The 14,490-nt window shown below is 34.3% G+C and overlaps 4 protein-coding genes and 1 non-coding gene across 7 annotated transcripts; 1 reads left to right on the top strand and 4 right to left on the bottom strand.

The window, feature by feature from the left end:
* Positions 1–84: 84 nt before the first annotated feature.
* Positions 85–5,326, bottom strand: Rrp5 (Ribosomal RNA Processing 5). Its single transcript, XM_033481705.2, has 5 exons — positions 5,071–5,326; positions 4,933–4,995; positions 1,122–4,839; positions 870–1,035; positions 85–795 (listed from the first exon to the last, which is right to left on the bottom strand). The coding sequence occupies exons 2-5, from the start codon at positions 4,993–4,995 to the stop codon at positions 642–644; spliced, it is 4,101 nt and encodes a 1,366-aa protein (XP_033337596.2). The 5' UTR covers positions 5,071–5,326; the 3' UTR covers positions 85–641.
* TRNAG-GCC (transfer RNA glycine (anticodon GCC)) lies at positions 294–364 on the bottom strand. Its single transcript has one exon. It is a non-coding gene; the product is annotated as a tRNA-Gly (tRNA).
* An 825-nt stretch (positions 5,327–6,151) lies between the features above and the next one.
* On the bottom strand, positions 6,152–7,409 carry LOC117226928 (NADH dehydrogenase [ubiquinone] 1 alpha subcomplex assembly factor 3). Of its 2 annotated transcripts, none has more exons than XM_033481723.2 (4): positions 7,138–7,409; positions 6,966–7,049; positions 6,784–6,898; positions 6,152–6,612 (listed from the first exon to the last, which is right to left on the bottom strand). In XM_033481723.2, the coding sequence occupies exons 2-4, from the start codon at positions 7,016–7,018 to the stop codon at positions 6,214–6,216; spliced, it is 567 nt and encodes a 188-aa protein (XP_033337614.2). In that variant the 5' UTR covers positions 7,019–7,049; positions 7,138–7,409; the 3' UTR covers positions 6,152–6,213. The 2 variants fall into 2 exon arrangements, with proteins under 2 accessions (XP_033337614.2, XP_033337615.2); XM_033481724.2 differs by having other exon boundaries at positions 6,966–7,046.
* A 155-nt stretch (positions 7,410–7,564) lies between these two features.
* LOC117226924 (uncharacterized) lies at positions 7,565–11,005 on the top strand. 2 transcript variants are annotated; one of them, XR_004491936.2, is made up of 6 exons: positions 7,565–7,985; positions 8,177–8,907; positions 8,996–9,118; positions 9,196–9,360; positions 9,435–9,746; positions 9,833–10,165. XR_004491936.2 is itself a non-coding variant. In XM_033481717.2 (6 exons), the coding sequence occupies exons 1-6, from the start codon at positions 7,946–7,948 to the stop codon at positions 10,457–10,459; spliced, it is 1,503 nt and encodes a 500-aa protein (XP_033337608.1). In that variant the 5' UTR covers positions 7,565–7,945; the 3' UTR covers positions 10,460–11,005. The 2 variants fall into 2 exon arrangements, 1 of the variants encoding a protein (XP_033337608.1); XM_033481717.2 differs by lacking the exon at positions 9,833–10,165 and adding an exon at positions 10,181–11,005 and having other exon boundaries at positions 9,435–9,599.
* LOC117226929 (interferon-related developmental regulator 1) lies at positions 10,717–14,301 on the bottom strand. Its single transcript, XM_076521998.1, has 6 exons — positions 14,163–14,301; positions 12,456–12,934; positions 12,129–12,382; positions 11,802–12,045; positions 11,491–11,706; positions 10,717–11,407 (listed from the first exon to the last, which is right to left on the bottom strand). Exons 1-6 carry the CDS (start codon positions 14,194–14,196, stop codon positions 11,321–11,323), a joined length of 1,314 nt encoding a protein of 437 aa, XP_076378113.1. The 5' UTR covers positions 14,197–14,301; the 3' UTR covers positions 10,717–11,320.
* Positions 14,302–14,490: the final 189 nt, after the last annotated feature.

The following is a 14,490-nucleotide window of genomic DNA, read 5'->3' as shown; positions in this document are numbered from 1 at the left end:
ATTTCAAGTATTGATAAGTGATAAAAAATGCGAATATTCGAAAATGAACTGTGATTGGTTGTGTGTATCAGAAAATTCACAAAATTTTACTGTTTTTAATTAGTACATATTTATGCTTATTTACACAGATGAAATATATTTTGACAAATATATATATATATATACATATATAAAGTACGGAGCAAAATGTTGAACATGTTCAACAACTGGCTGCTGAATATATAGAAAAGAAGCAGCAGTGTAACAAATACAGGGAATCATTCTGATTAATGTAAATATAAAATAAACAAAATTGCATCGGCCGGGAATCGAACCCGGGCCGCCCGCGTGGCAGGCGAGCATTCTACCACTGAACCACCGATGCTTCCTGTAATATAATCAATGGAACAGATACATCTGTGCATCTATAATTATGTAATATAAACGCAAAATTATATAAATCAATAGAATATATTGATAATGTAATATAAACACAAAATTATATTACATAATTATAGATGCACAAATGTACATGTTTCGTTCGGTGGTTCAGTGATAGAATGCTCGTCTGCCACGCGGGCGGCCCGGATTCGTTTCCCGGCCGATGCAATTGTTTATTATATATTTACATTAATCAGAATGATTCCATGTCTTTTTTACACTCACTGCTTCTCTACGTAACTAGCAGCCAATCGTTGTACGTGTTCAACATTTTGCTGCGTACCATATTGTTCTTCGAAGCTTATAAATTTTTTGAACAGAGTCTTCATCTTCCTTGGTGGTAATGTCTGAACGACTGCTCGTTCCAATACTTTCCTGTGTATATAAAAACAGTCTTTTAAAACAATTCCCTTATATTATGAATGAATGAAATTGAAGGTATTGTTTACCTTGCAACATCAATATCGTTACTTTTTAGTAACGAGTCCACGTAACAGGACCAAACGTCCACGCGTTTGGTATGAGAACATATAATTTTTTCGAATAATGTCTGGGACCTCTGTTTGTCCCCAAATTTGCCCTCTAAGAGGGCAAATTTAATTATCAAATTTACATCTGTATGGAAGGAAATACACATTAGAAATTGCATTGTTATTATCATTAATTTTATCCTGTTGTACACCTTGTAAACATTTACTCACGTTCCGATGGTGGCAAAGACTGCAATGCTCTTTGCATGATGTTCCTCGATTTCTCCATCAAACCCATTTTTAACAATACCGTGCCACAGTCGATCCATACTTGAGGATTCTGCTTGAACTTACCAAGCATAATATTGATTATTTTTTCTAATTGTGCTTGTCTATCAGCTTCAAAGTGTACTGTTAACATGTGTGTATACACTTTCATCGCATCGTTAACTCTTATTGCTTCTTGGAAAGCATCGTTCAATGACTCGGAAGTTCCAAATTTTGATTCCAGATTCAACCAAGCATTCCACACGTTTAATCTTTCATTCTCCTCCCTGAAATTGATCGTTTTCACAGCTCTCCTGGCAACTGCTCTTGCTTTCTCAATCTCTGTTGTCTGTAAATGATATGCCATGTATTGTAACCAAATTATGGAACTGTTTGGGCTTGCTAGAACCAATTTATCAAATTCATCGACAGAGTTTGGTAATTGATTATTAGCATTCGCTTCTTCTCTCTGACGAATTTCACGTTCCTTCTGTCTCTCTTGTTCTCTGCGTTCAGAAGCATTTAACTTTTTTTTCTTATGCTTTGGTTGTTGTTCTGCTTCATTCTCGCTGTCGCTGGACAATTCTTTATTCTCAAGAAAGCTTAGATCCGGTTTTTCATCCCAAAAAAAACCACACTCTGGTATCGTTAACTTTTCGTTGTTGTTGCCAGGTACTGTACTATCACATATGTCACTCTCTTTTTCATATTTTATCAATTTCTTTTCATTTTCCTTTTCAATTTGCTTATTACTTGTAGTTTTCTCATTCAAATCTTTCAATGAATGTTCTTCAATGTTTGACCGAGTTTTTTCAGTCTTCATCTTTTTAGCAGATATGTTTTTATTTTCTGTTTGCTCTGCTTTTCTCTTGAAGGTAGCCTTGCTAAGTTTTTTATCTGTAATGTATTTTGATTCGAATGCAGATTTTATCATACAAATTGGTAGAATATCCGCTTCACCGGAATGTAGTATCACGTAACACCTGATCTTTGCATGAACAACATAGGGTGATAGGTCTGGTTTTATATCATTTATGTGACGCCGAATAGGCATTGCTGCCAGTGTGCCTTTACCAAGACCTTTCAAGAGGACTAAGAGGAACCAATCGGTTACCATTAATATTTTACCACGAATCACTTTTCCTTCAGGAATCTGCAAGCGTGTATTTTGCTTACCAGTTATACTTTTCATTACAGAAGGTAACATTGTCATTTCAACAACTTCGTGTATATAATCCTTCCACATAATTGTTCCAGAAATTGTATCTCCTATCTTTGGATTTTGAAAACAATGATCTTTTCGTATTATTCCCAATAAGTTGTTTTCTAATTTAATTACAACACCACTGTCCGTACTTTGTTCAACTTTTCCTGTTACTTTCTGTCCTAAAGCGACCGATGAGATTGGCTTATTTTGATAATAAGAATTCTTTGCTAATTCTGCCAATTTATTGAAATGTAAACTTAATGTATCCACTGTTATCATCATTCTACTCATAGGATCAGTTAATACGTCGTATACTTTCTTCAGTGTTAACGACAAAATGAGTTGTTTATTCTTTTGGTTGATAGAAATAATTTTTGCGAATAAAACTTGATGCTTGTATAAGACATTAAAATGACTGACGTTACTGTAAGAGACATATGAGAATGGCGATGAACATCCTGCGACAGGTAATAGAACTCTTACACCATCCGGTTCTATGTCTTTCACCGAACAAGGTATACTATCACCAATTTTTAGTTGATCAAACATTCTATAATTTTGTTCGGGCAAAAATGTTCTGGACAAAATTAAGCTCGGTGTTGTAGCAAACACTTGGGCAGAAAGCGTATCTCCAGGAATAGATTTTAATGCTAGCATAGCTGCAACATCTATGCAGGGTGACATGTGTCCTGCAGGTAAAAATCCTGTGCTAACAGTTTGTCCATCCTGTTTACTTATTCTCAAATATACACCTTCCTTAGATGATTCTGTAATTGTTCCTTCTACATGTTCTCCAATTACAAATACAGTTTCTTCGATCGCTTTATCATCAGTTGCTACACTTAAAACTATCTTCCTTGAATTTTTATTTACGGATTCGATCGTAACCATAATTGTTTGTCCAATGGAATAATTCCAATTTTCGGAGGACGCTCCTTTATCCAATACCGAATGTGGAACCCAACCTTTGACATTACCAAAAAATTTAACTAATAAACCATTCTTCTTTATTTGTACTATAGTGCCATGGTGTTTAGATCCTGGATTTGATGCTTGAATATCACATAAAACAGGTAGATTGCTAGATAAGAGTGATTTTTTCAAAGTAAAGTATACTTTGTTCCGTGTATTATCGATGGCTAATACCATAGCATCTACTTCCTGATTGACTTTAAAATTTTTCAATTCGCTTATTCCTGCATCCGATATATGCTCCGAAGTGATGTATCCATATATTCTACCAACTTGAACGTTAATGAAACCAGTTTCTGCATTAATACTTGTAATCTTCACTTTCACCAGGTCGCCTGGTGTAAAGTCGAAAAGTGAAAAATATCTTTCTTGCAACAACGAATGTTGCATTGTACAAATATAAGTGCCATCCAACCAACAATATGATAACACTCTACATTTATGTTTACTAGCAGGAACAAATGTTTCAATAATTTTATCAAAGTTGACATTTGACCTTTTCAAAGGTAGAAATCCTCTGTCTCCGCTCTTTGTCAATTGTAACACAATTCCACCAGACTCTCTGAATAAGACTGTAGCTTCCTCTATAATATCTCCTGGCTTTATAGAATTATCTTTAGGTTTATTTACTAATGTACTAAAGTATCCGAATTTCACAGTTGGTAAAATGTAAAGTAATTTTCCAATAATTTCCATGCCCTTTGAATATTTGGATAGAGGTTCAGTTAAATAGAGTTGATTTATATAGCCTATATAATTATTACCGAACGAAACGTACAATCCATTAGAAAGAATTCTTTTTACACGCAATTTACAGTTAGTTCCTGGACTCAAGCTATCCAAGGATTGGATTTCAATGTTGTTTATTGCTTGAACTAGTTCCAATTTCGAAGATAACTTGATAGTCGATGTGTTCTCTCTTGTCTTAATTTCTTTTATATGACACAGAAGCTGTCTACCCGGAAACAGATATTGTTTGTTAATATGCTCTTTAGCGGGTATGAATCCTCTTGCATTCGTTAAGCCTGTGTCTACAACATAACCATGGTCTTCTATGCTGCTAACAGTACATATTATGTTTGAACCATTGTTCAGATTGTCGGCGTTTAAATTTTGATTTATCAAGTTAGGTTCAAGGGATAAGGTGATTTGCCATTTTTCTTGACGTTGTATGCCTTTTATATAACATACAATTTGTTCTCCAGGAGAGTATAGTTCAGATAAAGGCTTAAATTCATTTGATAAATCATCCTTGGATTTAAATAAATTTTTCAATAGATTCGTATATGACTCGCTAATATCTGCAACTTGAGCATAACCGAGTAAACCACCAGGCAGAGATACGACCATACCATACTCTGTTACTTCACAGATACACCCCAGTACTACTAATCCTTCGCATATCGTTGCATATGATAAACGTTCTGCGGTATTAGCCACAAAATTGAATTTGTCTGTCCACTCACATTTTTTTTTACTGTCTTTCCCATGATTCTTTTGTATCTATTGAGAAAAAAATCAAGGTATAATCTAAATAATTAATATGCTTAATAAATAGTTTAACTTGTAAGTAAATAATCCAACATTCTAACTTACTAAATCCGTTATTGGCTTCTTTTGAAGTTTCTTTCCTCCTCTTGGAAAGCTCTTTAACGTCATCTAAAAACATATTTCATATTTTGTATTATGTAGAAACACTAATTACAATTGTTTTAATTTTATAAAAATATTTACCTTCGCAGTTTTTAAAAAGACCACAAATTTGTTTTGAAACGTGTTCCGTTTGCACGCGTTCTCCGCGTCACATTTACTATTCACAGGTTATGTTAGCATTCGACAGCGCCACATATGGCGACTTTAGTAAGTGCAATGTACTTAACACTCGTTCAAGTGATAATACAGATTGTGTATTCAATATGTATCATTTATTTTAATTGTGAATTAAATTTATCTGCAAACGTGTGTGTATTTTGCTTAGCAGTAAACAGTAAATTACCTTTCCTCTTGACACTTGTGCACGCTTTCTCTCTCTCTCTCTCTCTCTCTCTCTCCCTCTTCCCTTTTCTCTCTAGCTGCTCCTTCTTCTTTTGTGGTACAACACCGCGTGAACACTTACTATACAGTATTCAGGATTAATAGCACTCCGATGATTTCGCTAACGCAACGTGCGAGCAAACAATATGACGATTACAAGGTTACCGATTTCCGCGTCGACAGTCACCGCTTCCACGACTACCGCATTTTGCACTAGCGCAGATCAAAATACTGTCTTAGTTCCTCCTGGTGAGACCGCGACCAGTCCGTGCTGCCATCTTCGCATACGTCGCGCGCGCTTTTTCAATTAACAATACAGCCGCCTTGACCGGTATATCAACGATTTCAAGTATTGGTAAGTGATAAAAAATGCGAATATTCCAAAATGAACTGTGTGATTGGTTGTGTGTATCAGAACATTCATAAAATTTAGTGTTTTTAATTAGTACATATTTATGCTTATTTTAAGAGCACAATGAATAAATGTTCAACATGAAATGCTGCAGATGACAAATATTATTATATTTTGACAAATATATATATATAAATATTTACCTTCGCAGGTTTTAAAAAGACTACAAATTTGTTTTAAAACGTGTTCCGTTTGCACGCGTTCTCCGCGTCACATTTACTATCCACAAGTTATGTTAGCATTCGACAGCGCCACATGTGACGACTTTAGTAAGTGCAATGTACTTAACACTCGTTCAAGTGATAATACAGATTGTGTATTCAATATGTATTATTTATTTTAATTGTGAATTAAATTTAGCTCATCATATGTATACTAACGATATTTATTTTCACTATTTATATATACAATAGGACGGTATTTACAATTCATTATTTGTCACCTAAAATTGGTTTCCCAATTCTTTGCATAGATCCTCCGAACATTTTATTTTGAGGAATTCCTACTGGTGGTATTAACGCTGCCGCAACATATCTACCCTCATCGCACAAGAAGTTAAATGCACCACATGCATGATGTACAGGAAGTATTTCCACAGTTATCCTTCTATCTTTTAATATATTTTTTATATCTAGGATTCTCTTATATTCATAATTTGTTGTTTCTAAACCTAAAATTAGTATATCTGGTGTTGGATCAACAGTAAGAAATAATGACAATGTCTTTCCATCGATGTCCTTTCCAGATTTAATATTCCAACACAACACAGTTTTTGGGAAAATTGCAATAGGGCCAATGATTGCAGAATTATTATTCAAGACAAATCCTATCTGTAAAATGTATATTACAATTGTAATGAACTTTACAGATCAACGTAGGGAGAATAGGTTCAAATGGAAATTTGTTTACTATATCAACAATTCCATTAGAATCTGGATAACATAAACATGAAAGAAACATTTTCCTATAAATTGTTTTAAATAACCTTCGCAACTACATACCGATGAATAGTTGTTTATTAAAAATCTAGGACCAGTTTCGCAGTTAAGAATTATGCCCATTGTTTTACCAGACCCTTCGTATGAAAAACCTTTCACGTGCGAACAATGCAATTTCCTGTAAACAATGAAATTTACTAATCATTTACTGATTCATATAAGATTTATAGGATTTGACTATTCACCTGAAACTTTGTAGTAATTGATTCACAGCAAATACATTTCTGTTCGAGCCCATTGTATTGATTTATTTGAACAATATGTAACTGCTGTAAAGAAGTAAAATTCATTAATAAAATACAGTGTACACAACAACTGAGGTCCGATGTTTTTCGATACGTATGTAAATATATTAACCAATTTGCAATCTATACAATGCTGACACAAAACACGATACACGATATTTGAAGTGCGCATGCATACACACGTACTGGCACGATTAGGAAACTGCGCATGCGTATTCATATTTCGATTAAAACATCTGTCGAAATTGTTCGGCCGCGTGCACGAGTGGTACATAAGTACATATTGTATATTGCACATACACATTGTACATGAGGTATGCATACAGACGGTACCATATTGTGTACTGTACCATCCTTAGACCTTCGACCAAGGCTTGGAATTAACTGCATATGACAAAGACATTTTCGGAGACTGCCCTGAAAATGCAGCAGAGTTGCATCATCCAATTGCATTCGTGAAATCTCTCCTACAGCATATTTCAGAGCAGTCTCCGAAAATGCTCTGTCTCTGTCATGTGCAATTAATTCCGAGTCCGGCTTTAGATCATCTAAGGTACCATCGACCTGGTCCACATATACTCTAATGTATTTCGTAGTCTGTGGTCGTTATTGATAATTACTCTATGGTTGTACTTGATTGGCCGATTTAAATAGAATCAGAAATTCACCGGTACGAGTAGGTATGAAAATATAAAGTTCACGGCGGCAAGTTGTATCTAAGAATACATATCCTATTGCGAGCTGCATGCTGTATCGCATCATGTATCAGGCTGCATCGGCTGCATCATGGAGTTGTTCGATCAGTTGCAACGACCCCTACTATTTTAGTGTATTTTTAGAAATATCGTATAGAAAATACTTTGTCACGGGCGCACAGTTATTGTATTTTGACAAGATATTGACGACAGTTCGTTACGATAATGAGCAAGGGTTGTTGGAAGTTTGACGACCAGGACAGAGGTAAGCAAGCGAAATGTTATAGGTTAGAAAACGATAAGTGTCAGAAATAATAAAGGTTTTAGATGAGTTTATTCTGTAGTCACGTTTCATACGTTACCGGCACATATGCCAGTGGAGGATTGCAAATTAAATAATGGAATATGTTCAAACAAGTATCCTATATCGTGTATTTTAATAGAAATTTCTCATAGCGCTGTACATAGACCTCGAAGATGAAGAAACGGAGGAGGATAAAGAAAAGAAAGTATACAGCTACTGGGATCAAACTCCAGATATACTTCTTGAGGAAATTTTCTCCTATCTGACTATTCGCGAACGGTATTATGCATCGTTGGTGTGCAGGTCGTGGTATCGTGCCTTTAAATTGCAAAGTGTTTGGGCCACTTTTACATTGGAAGATACTACGCTTACACGGGGTAAATTTAATTACTATAGCGGCTGGCAATATGTCTTGGATCATATGAGAACCTCTACATGTTTAAATAAAGTTGGACGAAATTTTCGAACACTGGTTTTTGAACCCATGTTAAATTTTTATAATCTTTACGAATTCATGAATATGATATCTTGGTATACCGAAAGACAAGGATCGGATAATACATCAGTGGCAGGAGTTGGTACACATGTTAGACGACTGAAGTTTACATTTCCTTGTAATATGGCAAACAGAGATGATCCTGATCGCATCAGGCTCTTTGGGACTGGTGGAAAATTACTAGAGGCATTAAAAAGACTTATGCGCAATTTGTGTAACATACGGTGTTTGGAATTAATAGATCTTATGTTGGATAGTAAAGAAGCTCTACATTTAATGGATGATATTTGTGCAAATTGTACACAAACATTATCGAAATTAGTACTGATCAATACCACAAGGTATTATTGCCCCCTTCTTCATGTGGGTGTGTTTCTAAATTTGAATGTAAGTTCTATGTACTTATTTTATGCAAAGAACTTTAGTAAAATATATCCGAACTCTTTAATTTGAAATATTTGCTTCATTTGTAAAGGTGTTGATCATTAGTCCTCAAAATCTTCACGAGGATGTAATAGACTTAATTGGCTATACTAAATTGGAACACCTTCATATTGTTCAAAACAGATATAGCCCAAAGGATACTACAATGAGATTGGTAATTGCTGTACCGCATTAGCTTAGAACTAATTTTTTGAAATTTTCTATTTAATTTAAAAAATTTCTTTAATTCAGCCTAAAAGAGCATGTTGGATAAAGATGAAAAAGAATAATCCATATCTTAAAGTTCATTTTGAAGTGGAAAGTTATAAACCCACCGATATACTTCTGCCCATTGATTTATTGGAACATGGAGGTATTCCGTGTCATAGTATTGTTCTGGACAATCCAAATACACAGGTCGGTGTGGGACTGACATGAGACTGTGTTTAATAATATTAGTTTATCATCTAATAGTTAAATAAACATTGCAGATTTCATCCACCACTGTATTAACTCATGGGACATTTTTCGAAACAACGATAAAAGTATATGCATTCAAGGGGCTGACAAGATATTTTCTACATAGGAACTTTGCACAGAGATTGGACGAAGCATTGGTGCAATTTTGCAGAATGTGTCCAAATCTTCACACACTGGTAGCATTTTGTGTTTGAACAAATTTCCGATGTAGTAGTCTATGACAGCTTCCTTACGATGCTAAGATCCTAACATCTAACATCTCCTTACGGTGTGATGGCATGTATTCAAATTCCTGTTGCACAAAAGACTTTATCGGTGTTTGTGTAAGTCCTATCCGACTAAACTATAATCCATTGTTTCAAATGAAATCTTTATAGAAAACATAAAAATTGCATCTTAAATCTTTTAGAGATCTATTTATGTACATATGTTGGTGTGGCAATATCAATGATCTGTGAATAGTGTACAAGGCAACAAGTTTATATAGAGACCAATTATTGTATCAATGAGACTTGGAAGCCAGTTGGTGGGAGGCAAATATTTCACCATGACACATTTGATAACTTGGCTGAGGATTGAATTATTGATGTCAGACTAACAAAGCCAAATATCCCCGATGTTTTGTACTTACTCCTATTATGGTTAATCTAATTGCGATATAGAAGTAACTAACTGCTGAATTTCGGAAAGATGTTTCCAACTAGTTCAAATAAATGATTTGACTATGTTTTTCACGGAAAAACTATTTTTTCTACAGATGATTCGAGATAAGATCTCAACGGCCACAATTCTGGAAATCGTTTCCACTGCGAAGGCCTTACGTTGCTTCTATGTTCGACGAAATGCAGTGTTGAAAAGATGCGACAGGGATTGGTTAAAAATAACAAATTGGTCCCCAGAGCATTACGAATGGATTAAAACAAATAGTCGCAGTTACGAATTCACAGAGAGAGAGGTGTCGAAAATATTGAACTACAGATGGCACATGCTATCTGAAAAGGAATTTAAAAATCAAACATTAAAGTTACATTTGTAACAGCTACGCGTGATTGCAGATCCTCTCTTTAAGATAAACTTGATCAGCATTCAAAGTCTTTCTTTCTTTCTTTAAATAAACAATTGTGTGCCTTTATACAGTATATGTATATAAATGAAATTGTGTGCATAGTTATTGGATATAATCAGTGCAATAACGTACACTTATTTGACCCAGCTGTGATGTAAATATAAGTATTTAAGAAACGAATTATTTACAAGTTCATGTGGATTGTTATATAATAAAAATACAAGAAATGCAAGTATTTCACTGTATGTTTATTATGTAATAAAATGAAGAATCCTATGCTATACCGTAACTTGTGTAATTATGTACAATGCCATTATAGATTTTGTAATGAAACAACACATTCAGACAATTACATTTAATTACTAAATTGAACGTAGCATACGATTCTATTTATACTTTAAATAAAACTGGTGAAGTTAACAAATTCCAGTATCGCAAAAATGTGTTTAATAATATTAATAATTTTATTACTACATATGTATAGAAAACAATAATAAGTTGTTATCATACCAATTATTTGTTGTATATACATATATATTTTAGTTTCGTACATACAGAATGTAAATAGCGTCAGACGATAGCATTGTTTTCAACAAATCGAGAACAGGCTCAAACAAAAAAGTTTCAATTACATCAGATCAAACAAAATTCAGCTATAATCTTTTTGTCCACGATTATTACTATTTACAATTTTTTCTAGTTGGTTATAGAAAAAATCCAACATTTAATGATTTCTTATTTCCAAACAGTTATAATAAATAAAAAGTATATTGGACTTTCCATTATTCTAAATCAAGTTATCTAATTGTATAAAAGCAGAAAGTTGAAGAATTATGGTGCCAAGGCTGCTGATCGTTTATCTCTGTTCTTATTGCGTAGAATAGTACGAGCCTTAAATGCAGCTGCATTCATTAACGTCTGTAAATCAGTCAATCAGCCAGATATATCGTTAAAGAATCTTCGACAATTAAATATATATATTGTTATGGGAGTGAACTTACCCTTTCCAATTTGGTGGTTTTTTGATTCAATTTGACGGGCAAAACTTTATTACCAAGATGGAAAATTTCGCGTAAAAGTTGATTTTCTGCAAGATGAATATTAATACCTGGACCTAATAATCTACAGCATGCGTTATATTGAGTTCGTGCACACCATCCTTCTAGATATAGAATTTCTTGGCCAAATTTTACATGCATTTCTGATACAGTGTCTTCCTAATAATCAGTAGAACGATAGTGATAAATACTATCAATTACGAATGTACATAATAAAACGAGCGTGATTTTCTTATTATCACTGTATAACTTACTTCTATATAACGAAGTATATCTCGGAAATTTGCTCTTTGTTGTTTACGATCCTTCTTTGCTCTATACTTGTTTGAATCTGTTGCTAATTCTTTCAATACTTCGATTAAATCCAATGACCAATTTTGTTCGTAATCACAGCAGAAGCCCCTACCAAGTTCAAATATCACAGCAAGAGCTTCTCCAGCTGATAACCTTACATCCAAATGTGGTGAATCCAATAATTCACGCAATCTGTTCAAAGATCTGAAATACATACAACTTGTTTTATTGTCGTTCATACGTGGTTCCATTTCTATAAGTATATCTATAGTAAATTAAGTACATACGGCATATAATTGTTGGATCTATCACTCGCGACAAAATTATACACGTCAGCTGGAGACATAATTGTTAAAAGAAGAGTCCATGAAGAGATAGCTGCTGCATGTAGTGCTGCCATTTCTGTTGATATAATTGGTATAGCTCCATTCCCTTTCAAGTAGGATCCAGCAAAAATACCAGACAGTAATTGTACAATTTCGAAAGTGTCTGCAGCATCGTTGCCTGATAAAAACTGATTCATGCCCAAGGCCCAACAGCACTGTAATCATAAAAATCATTGTGGGCACATTCCATGCACGCTTGTTAAACAAATTAAGATTTATATTTTTTACCTCGGAGCGAGCTTGAGTCGATGCAGATGTATCGTTAATTATGAAAGTTAAAGTACTTTTCAAGTCCCTGCACACTGTTTCAGCGCTTTCGAATGCTCCCAATTGTACACAAAGTAAAGTACTCAATCTGGCTGCCGTTGACTGCTCTTCCCCACGACCTTTCTTTAGACCTCGTTCTATGGAATCTGTGATGGTCATCTTTCTGTCTTCGACGAAATCCGGAACATATTTGATGGCAAATATTCTTTCCATTCCATTAAAGCAAACTGTTCTACCCTTTGCACTCCGTTGTGTTAAACCATCTATTGCTTCCTTTAATTTTTCTTCAAATGCTTCTTGCTGTGCAAACTCGTCTACTTCATTATCGTTCACATCGTCTAACATGCTACGGTTATCGGATTGACTGCTCGAAACGCTACATGCATCATTGTTAACCGAATCTTCGTCAGATGTTAAATCAGCTCTTTTTCCATTGTGACCTATAGAAGAAATATTTTCCTTAACATTTTCCATGCTAAATATATTTGTTTTTTGCTTTTACAAATATATTTGATTACTACATATGAGTTCTGCGTAGAAAATCTAGAATCTTTAAAGGTAACCTATAATTACTTATAAAATCATAATTGTTCCAATCATACAACTATAATTATTTACAAAATATAGATATAATCGGCACATTTAGCAAAAGGAAAGGTAACAGCTGTTCAAAGCGAATGTCATGTTACATAATATAAACAGCTTCTACTATTGACAGTGAATATAATTGTACCATATGTGATGTATTGTGTAAATATTAAATAATATTATCAACAATATTAAAATCAAAAGAATAGAAATTCTATTAATTGAGCCAATAATTCTGATCTACGCATTGTAATTTATGAGACAAAAAGAACAAACACGAAATAACAATATTTACGTATTTGCAACGTTAATTATCATGCTCATTAACATTTTATAATACGTTTGTGTTCGTTCCAAGCGATCTGCCGTTATCATTGTAGCGCATAAGTAGTATGAAAGTAACATTTATCTTTGTAAATGTGTAAAAGTATATTATTATTTGAAGTTTTAATATTATGTTATGCAAAATGATCTAAATTTAGATGAAAAGCATGGTTGGTCATGAAAAGTATGATCCAGCCATCTAACCTTTCATTTTTCATGTAACATAAAAAGAGATCTTTATGCAAGAGATCAGCAAGAGACATCAAATTATCGAAAACCATGTGTTTTTCTAATGCAATCGCCGAGAAAAATATCAATCGAAGTTGCATCGAGTACATTGAATTTTTTCGTTTGCCTTTCCTGCGTCTAACCCAGAGATCCATGTGAGAAAAGCATGAAAGTCACATGGGGATAGGTGTCGGATACTGACGCGATGTTGATCCGTCTTAATAATATCTAACGATACTTTCCATAAATCAATAGTCGATTTCTCGGCTATGGAATAAACGAAACAGTGTGTCACTACCGATGTTCGTAAAAAAGAAAATGAAAAAGCTACATTTCGAAGAACGTAGCAGTGACGTAAGACGAAAAAGCAAGATTTCTACGCAGGATGAGTCATTCATCGCGAAGCTTGATAAATTAACGAATCATTCTAACCACGTGCTCGACTTTGAATTTCTAATGACTATTTCATTCGAAAATAATAGTCTACGAGATAGGAATTAACGTAAAAATGGTAAAGTAAGCGATTACCGGATTTTCCTCTTCTACCCCCTTTGCCAGGCATCGTTCTTCACCTTCCTTATTGCACAATTGATACTAATGAAAATACTCGATCAAGAGGGTAAATGTCTTGCACTAGTAGCTTTCCTTCGTATACTGAACGCACCACATGAACTTTTAATAAAAACTTGGTAGAAACTCATTAACATGGTGCGAACTATTCAAAACATACACGTCGAGACAGCCTGCGACGGGCTTTCTCAAGTGCACTGTCTTCCACGAAATCGCGACTCGCGAGAGTGCCCGAACTTGGACGAAGATGAAACTTCCCGAAACGCTTATGGCGCATGCGTTGCAT

This window comes from Megalopta genalis, chromosome 5 (assembly GCF_051020955.1).
Source record: "Megalopta genalis isolate 19385.01 chromosome 5, iyMegGena1_principal, whole genome shotgun sequence".
In the NCBI taxonomy this organism is placed as follows: domain Eukaryota; kingdom Metazoa; phylum Arthropoda; class Insecta; order Hymenoptera; family Halictidae; genus Megalopta; species Megalopta genalis.
The sequence above is the reverse complement of the archived record's forward strand: the minus strand, read 5'-3'. Positions and strand labels throughout refer to the sequence as shown.